Consider the following 8274-nt stretch of genomic DNA (forward strand, 5'->3'; position numbering starts at 1 on the left):
TTAAAACTACATTTACATGCACACTTAAAGGCATACTTTTAAAACATGCTCTTTAGGTTTCAGGGCTGAAGAAACAGGATCCTTCAGACAGGTATTTGTATTAGACAGACTGACTTCTGGGTAGGACAGCAGAGCTACGACGTGGGCCCATATACACTGTGGTTCTCTGCGGGGTCAGAGAAATGTTCTGGATAAAAATAAAAAACGGAGATCTAAAGGAATTGCACTGACAAAAAGTGTGACTATAGATAAAACCAGCTCAATGCAAAGGCAAACTTTGTGTTTATAATCAATGCATAAACACTGATGCGTTATTATATATGATTTAAGAACTAAACCCAGGAGTGAGGGTGAGGACGTCTCTGTAATGCTGATTTGTCTTTATTCATTAAGTTGCGGTTGACCTCTCATTAATGTGATTAATAATGTCGACCACTTCAGTTGGTATAATGCAGCGTATATTTATCTGTTATTAATGCTGCCATAATCCTCAAGGTAGAACAGGATTTAAGACCAAGGTGACCTGTGGCTGAAACGAGATTATACCAACTAGACACTCCAGACACCTCTGGATCTTCATGCTAGGTATGAAAATATTGGTTGTAAAGTAGAAAACTGACTCAAGACAGAAGTGCATTGTGAACTCTTTATTCACATTTATTCATCTGCTACATTCACCCAAACTGCAAGTAAAACATCAACGGAAAAAGTAATTTGCAAAGTGCATTTTATTTGCCTTTAATTTGCCTCGATTACATGCTTCTACGTTCAAAAATAAGCCAGTATCATATAGGATCCAACTGTAAAAGATTTTTTTCCCTTCCTTTGAGGAAAAAAAAAAACTCAGATAGTAAGTCGGATGGTTTTATATACAGGACCTTCCCTGAGACTGTCTGTACGTTGAACCAACTTGTTTGTAAAAATACAAAAAAAAAAGGAGGTTGTTTCTGTGGATGTGAGCCTGCAGTCGTTTCCCGGGGGTGCAGAAGTCTTCTTCTCGTGTGACGGACCCTTGAGGCTGTGGTGAAAGCCCCTTTACGCAGGAGACACAGAACTCGAGGAGACGGAAGAGGCCTCGGTCTTGGAAGTAGTGGACGCGCCCTCTTCCTCCTCGAAGGGGTTCTTCCCGCAGCACAAGGTGGTGATCATGCAGTGGCGGAACTGCTTGTTCATGCAGATGTAGATCATCGGGTTGTAGATGGAGGAGCTCTTGGCAAAGAAGGCCGGGATGGTCATGAAGACGGGTCCAAACTCAGAGCCCTGATGTGTGAAGATGTACCAGGCCACACCAGCATATGGTAACCAACATACCAGGAAGGAAATGACCATGAGAATGACCATGCGGGTGACCTCCCTCTCAGCCCTCTGGGTGGTCTCGGACTCTTGCTGGGCAGCAGCGGCCTCCTTGACGGCGCAGAGCAGACGGCCGTAGCAGAAGAAGATGATTATCAGTGGAATGAGGAAGTGGCAGACGAACATGTAGATAACAAAGGACTCGTTATTGAATCCCTCTGCACGGGTGTAGTAGTCGACTCCGCATGAACACTGCATGCCCTCAGGGATGTAACGGGACCAGCCGACGAGAGGGGGAACGGCACAGGCAGAGGCCATGATCCAGGTGAAGGCCAAACCCATGATTGCGTGATTCTCCCCGAAGCGGAAGTTGCTGATGGGCTTGCAGACGACCACCCACCTTTCAATAGCCAAAACAACTAGCGACCAGAGGCCAATCTCACCTCCCAGGGTGGCGAAGAAGCCTTCCAGATTGCAACCAAGGCGTCCAAGCACAAAGTAGCCGTGCATAGAGGTGTACATCGTTGTGGTGAATCCTCCGAACACCATGAAGAGGTCGGCGACTGCCAGGTTGAGCAAGATGTAGTTTAGAGGGGTCCGCAGCTTCTTGTGTTCAATGGTGACATACAGAGTGAGGAAGTTGATGGGGAAGCCGAGAAGGATGAGCAGGAACATGTAGGCCCCCAGAGCGGCGTAAGCTGCTGGGTTGACGAGATAGTACTGAGGGTAATCATAAGGACTCCGGACGACGCCGGTGGTGTTTACCATAGGGACATAGAAAAATGGTCCCTCCGTGCCGTTCATGGTTGCAGCTCGTTGGGATCAGCCCTTCAATGGTTCTTCTGGCTGGCGAGAAGAGTGACAGAGGGGGACCTTGTTACAGAGGAACCCAGGCCTGGTTTTTAAAGGCCCGCCTCGGATTATCACTTTCCAAATCCGTCAGCACAAAATGATTTAGGACACCGTTAATATCTAATCCAGCCGTCACTGCAAACAGAACTGATCGCTCATCAAGATATTAAGGTTACACCTGTCCACGTCTATGAAGAAGTGATGAATTAATGCTTATTTTATTTCCAGAATACATAAACACTCCTTTCTGATGAATGAATGGGGATACAAAATGACAGTTTCAAGAAAATTCAACAAAACAACTATAATACAGTCTGTCTAAATAGTATTCAATATATTAAAGTTTATTACTGTAATCATTTAAAGTTTTGATATTATTTTGTATAAAGTTATAAAATTAATACAGAATGACTTCATTTGAACATAATGACAAAGATATTTCAGATGAAATATGACAAGCAAAGGAGCTCATCTTTTCAAACAAATGTAATTTTGAAAACATAAATCCTAAAAAGATCATTAGCAAATTCTTTTAGATGATTAATTAACTTCTCACCGCTGGTTATTTATTTATGCAGCTGAGAATGACTCATGGACAAGAGAATAAAAGTAAGAAAATAATTATTATTTAATGGTTTCTTCAGGAATCATCACAGAAAAGCTATTTTAGACTCTCGAAGCTACCAGATATATAAAGAACATCTGTGTGTGATTGTGTATGAACTAATGATCAACAATTTGTCCTAAATGAGGAGCAGTGGAGGTGAGACTGAGGTGCCTCAGCTGTTCATAAAGAGCTCAGCACTTTCCTAATGGGTGTTGTCTTTGGGGCTTATGTACGTGTTACTCTCACCAGCTCTGATGGATTTAATGTCACTAAGGGTTATTCTGACTTGGCCGGAGCTGCAGCATCTTCAGATGTGATATTTGATATAGGTACTTTTTATTTACTATCCCATTTTCAGTGTCATCATCTCTTTCTTTTCGGTGAAACTTTACTTTTGCTGTTCCTAACAACCTTATTACAGCCTCTGTTCAATCAGTTACCATCGTCAGACAAGTATAGTTTATTTGCACCCTCTATTTTTGGCCCTTTTCAAAAGTAAGCCATAAAACTTCTAAGCTACTGAATAAGCTTAAATGTAATAAAGCCCCTCACAGATAAGTAAGTATAGGTTATGGTTTAAATTATTGTAAAAAGCTCCAATGAATAGCTACTTCATTTGAAACTGAGAGTCATTATTTCACATGTGCTTCAGTTTAGGTTGTAGTTTGGTTTTTGGGTTTTTATTTTTAAAATGTGCATTGCAGAATTAATACTCTGTTTCTCATTATCTGACTATCTCAGTGAAATTTGCAATATAAATATTCTGTTCAAGAAATAAAGTTATTAAATGAAAGACGTGCACAGTGGTTCAGACTAAAATCATTTGCACTGGCAGGGAGTAATATCCAGGAGATCATCTTTATAAGCTCCTAAGACTCTTTGCTGCGTTGTGGTGACCTTTGCTGCCACCTTCTGGGAGCCCAACGAACTACAACAACAGACTGGAAATGATCTTTTTATCACTATATAAACAAACAATCAGTGCCTTAATTTCAAAATCCCTACTCGTATAACAGGTGTTTATTAGGTGTATGGCTGCTGTGAAATACACAAGCGGTACAACTTTATTACACACTCCAATGAACACGATGCAGAGCTGTCTGCCCCATTGCTCTGGGACTCAAAGGGTCGATTTCCTCTCAGGCTACAAACTTACAGACCCAAAAAAAATGAGAAATATATAAATAAATAAAAAGTGGTGAGCTGAGAAAACCGCATATTCAAATGTGCTCACAATTTCAACAAGTTGAGGTGACACATTAAAAAAAGATAAATAAATACAAATGTCTGGGAAGCATCAATCTTGAGTTCCAACAATGACCTCGTAGCCTCGTCCTCATAAATAGTACATGACTTTTTCCCAGAAGGACACAGAGGACACAGCCTGGGGGTGTGCTAATAAGTGAAGCAGGGACACTGAGGTTGTAGAGGAGGTTGTAGAAGTCAGATTTATAGAGAAGACAGAATAACTGACCTCCTCGTTTGGTGCTGGGATTTATGTGTTATTCCTGAAATTTAGCCAAACAAATCTTGCGTACGTTCAAACAGCCCATCTGACATTAAATTTTTTTTCCCCCTGCGTATGAAGATGACTAGTTTTTTTTTGAGGACAAGTGTGTGGGCAGAGTGATGCTGTCTCACTCTGCCCACAGGAACTCTCTTGCTGAGTGACCGGTAGAGAGGAGGGAACACTGTGACCAGGACATGGCACATTCCACACCACCAGCTCCCACATACATTTCACACCAAGATTATACATCATCAGGCCCATAACAGCAGAGACAGCATGAGCCAGTCTAGGGATGTCTCTTTTTTTGACATCTTCCATCCAGCAGGTTCATATTTGGCCTTGCTGTTGTGGTGTTTTGATGATAAATGGGTCATGTTTCATGATCACATCGTCTCGGATCTGAAATATTTGGGTTTGAGGATGCAGTTGAGATAAAACAGGTGAAAAAACCCTCTCTATCACGTATTCATATGCAGAAATTTTAAATCAATAAATTCCAGTTGAGAAACAAAGACCAAAAGACCAAAATCATGGACTTGATATGTAATAAGGATGTTTTAAAATGTACTTAATGCTACCAGTTCATTTATTTTTCCCTTGTAAGTAGATAATTATCTTTTGGGGTCCAAATTAATCGATCTCTAAACTCTAGACCAATATGAAAAATAGATCTTTCATTCCAGACATTAATGCTGTCTTTTCTTGAGTTCAAAAGAATCGGACGCTGCCCTTACAACCGCTACCAGCAGGGGACGCCGTTAAACTTCGCTGCTGCCTGACATGCGTCTTATTACCGATTCTACAGCAGTAGCCTGGAACAACGGTTACATCTCCTGCCTAACACATCTGACCAGATGGATTGGGCACAGATGAAGATCCCTAAACTTCAAACTCTGACACCATCACCATGTTCCTCCAAAAAGAATGACCACGATGTGTCAGCCCTCTCAACAGGTACTGTTAGCAGCAATCCTCCAATCAAAGGCTGTCATTTGTTAGCCTCAATTCCCATTCAGTCACCTTAAAGTGCAGAGATGAGGCCAGAGGTGTCATCAGAGCATCATCCACTGGGGTGAATCAAATCAGTCTACATTAACCTCCCCCCGCTCCTCCCATTACATTCAGTGTGATTTCTCATCCAGCTGAAAGGTGCTTCTGTGCTTCCTCGGTTTTTTTAAGCTAGTGATACATTCATGTCAAATCCACCAGCTGAGGGAGGAATTTGCTGTTTTAAATAAACAGGAATGAACTGCAGCAGTGAGTCTGACAGTATTCTCACTCCATTTTCATCTGTTGATGGAGATTTTACCCCCTGATTCTGTTTAATTGTCTCAAACACAGTATTCTGTCTGTGACTACTCCCATCCTACCGGCCTTTGTTCGCGTTAGACAAATGCAAACGAATTCCACGTCTTAGGCGTGAATCATCACGTGCCTGGTTGTTATGGAGATGAACACCCGGTGTATGTTTAGAATTCTGAAATCCCGTAGACCGAGTGGTCGGGCTAAAGTGGGCTCTTGCTCCATGTTCAGGGTCAGGAGAAAGAATCCGCGGATTCTGCCACTCCCTGAGTACACAAACGCTACCCTCATTAACAAACATATCCAGGCGCACACACATACACGCACACACACGTTCAGATGACACCTCCCACGTTCTCATCTGCACACTCTCTCACAACAATCACTTGAAAGCTGCACATATTCATCAGCCCTCTCTCAAAACCCTTTTATCGCAACATTCATATGCAAAAAACAGCCACACAGATTCTGGGGTTGTAATCTAAAGTCTGGCTGCAAGAGAGCTGGACACCATGGTCAGATCAAATAATTGATTGATGGACTGATTGATCAACTCAAATTACACAGCCATTCAAACGTGTATCTGGGCTACCTTGAATCTTCACAGCAGTAAAGTTAGGTCAGCTTCCCTGCAGCAATCTCTCTCTCCCTCAAATATCAAAATAGTCCAATATAAAGCAGAGAGGTCAGCCAGCTATTGAACAAACCAGTGAAACACGTGGCGTGTGAGTTTCACTCTCCAGGACCAGAGAAAAAGCCTACCTCTCTCTCTCCCTCCCTCCATCTCTCTCTCTCAACCTCTTTGCAGGTATCCATGCGTGCTGACCTCCGGTTCAACACTTATATTATCAAATATACCAACTATGTGCTTCTCCTCGTTCTCTTTGTGCTGTCCTCCACTTCTCTTGGTCATCAACCTGGTCCCACTCAGGGTTTCTACCTGTTAAAAGAGAGTTTTTCCTGCCGCCATTTCTCACTCAGGTATCAGGTTCTGGATGCCCGAGACAGTCCTGACTTAGACTTAAAGGATTTCACGCTAAATTTCCAGCAAACACATATATCATAAAAAAAATAGGTACCGGTAATGAAAAGTGACATTGACCCCCGCCCCCATCAAATCAAATGACCTCCAGTCTGTCTCTGCTCGTAAACACACGTTGCTTCTGAAGACAACATAAAAACAGACAGCACTTGTCCTCACAGCAGTGGAGCTCTTTAACTCTTGTAAACCATATCCTTGCTATAATTAGATTTTAATATCACAGCAGATGCATCCACCACCATCAGTCCATTGGCATCCTTCTGCCTCCAAAGACAACATGCGCAGCTTTTGGGTGTGTTATTAATTAACTCTCGTCCTGTGAAAGAAGAAGGCCGATTGTGCTGTCCCGTGTGCTCACTGTGAATATGTCTGCTTGGTCTGGATTCTGACTTGTGTTTTCATAGAGCGAGGGTGGATGGAATGACAGTTAAGGACTCCTGTTCGTGCGTGGCTTTAGCCACTGAAAAAGGATGAAGGTTTTGATGCGGGTCATGCATCTGAGCAGTAGTTTGGTGGAAATATCCCAGCAGCCACTGAGTGAGACACCCCCCAAAAAACCACACTGGTGCTGGGAAAACATGGAAACTCCACACAGAAAAGTCCAATCTGGACTCTGAAATTGAACTCTATTTCCATAAGGTGACTGTAATAACCACGTGAATGTACAGGCAGGCAGGCAGGCAGGCAGGCAGGCAGGCAGGCAGGCAGGCAGGCAGGCAGGCAGACAGACAGACAGACAGACAGACAGACAGACAGACAGACAGACAGACAGACAGATTTTTAGAAAGGTGCAGCTTTGGCTCATTACTCATAGATTTCACTGGCATTTCTTGCCTTGTGCATTATGCATAGGACATATCTCATATAACCACCAAGCTCAGTTGCCATCTGTAGTATTTGCTGCCTCAATGCAGATGGACACTACGTACATACAAATATAAAGTTCTTTGACTTAAAGGTTAGCTAATTTTTCATTACCCGTCCATGGTGACAGCAGAGAGACAGGTGTTAAATAATAAATACAATTTCTTAAAAAATATTATTACTGAAACAATTCAATAGTAACTGTGTTTTCTTAAATGTGGTAAACAGTAGTTTAATGTTCCACAAATATGTACAATAAAACTACTATGAAGTGATACCTCCAAAAATTCCGGGACTGAAGTGATGTGATAGCTTGTTTTACTAGTGTATAACTGACCATAACCAGCCTTACAAGGTGCAAATATGAAAATGTTGAGGGTAATGTAATACCTGATAGAGGAATCTTATTGTCCTGTTTAACTTTATGAAACAAGTCCTTTCCTGCAGCACAGAAAACACATTTCAGAGGTTTTAGTGGGTCTCATCATTCCATTAAACATTCTTTTTCAAAGAGAGGGAACTGATTCACTGAACACGGAGGCAGCTTCCATTGTGCAACGGCCCTGAAATCTGACAGTTCAGATGTATGGAGGTTTTTTGTTTCTTTTTTAATTTAATATCAGGCCACAGCGGGGGTTTAGGAGGATTGGAGTTGCCGTCTCTAAACACATGCATATGAGATCCAATTAGTGGTGATTTACTGCCCTCACTAAAGAAGCAATTGGCTGTATGATAAAATAGGCAATCTGATCCCTACACATGACTTTTTCTTAAATTGTACTGCACAGAGAACTTAATGATCAT

General features: G+C 42.1%; 1 protein-coding gene across 1 annotated transcript; it reads right to left on the reverse strand.

Moving 5' to 3' along the window:
• Positions 1–633: 633 nt before the first annotated feature.
• Positions 634–2146, reverse strand: LOC778011 (rod opsin). The gene is given in 1 exon segment (NM_001078631.1): positions 634–2146. A coding segment is annotated over 1 exon segment (1062 nt). The 5' UTR covers positions 2098–2146; the 3' UTR covers positions 634–1035.
• Positions 2147–8274: the final 6128 nt, after the last annotated feature.

Source organism: Takifugu rubripes, chromosome 3 (genome assembly GCF_901000725.2).
Source record: "Takifugu rubripes chromosome 3, fTakRub1.2, whole genome shotgun sequence".
Taxonomy (NCBI): Eukaryota; Metazoa; Chordata; class Actinopteri; order Tetraodontiformes; family Tetraodontidae; genus Takifugu; species Takifugu rubripes.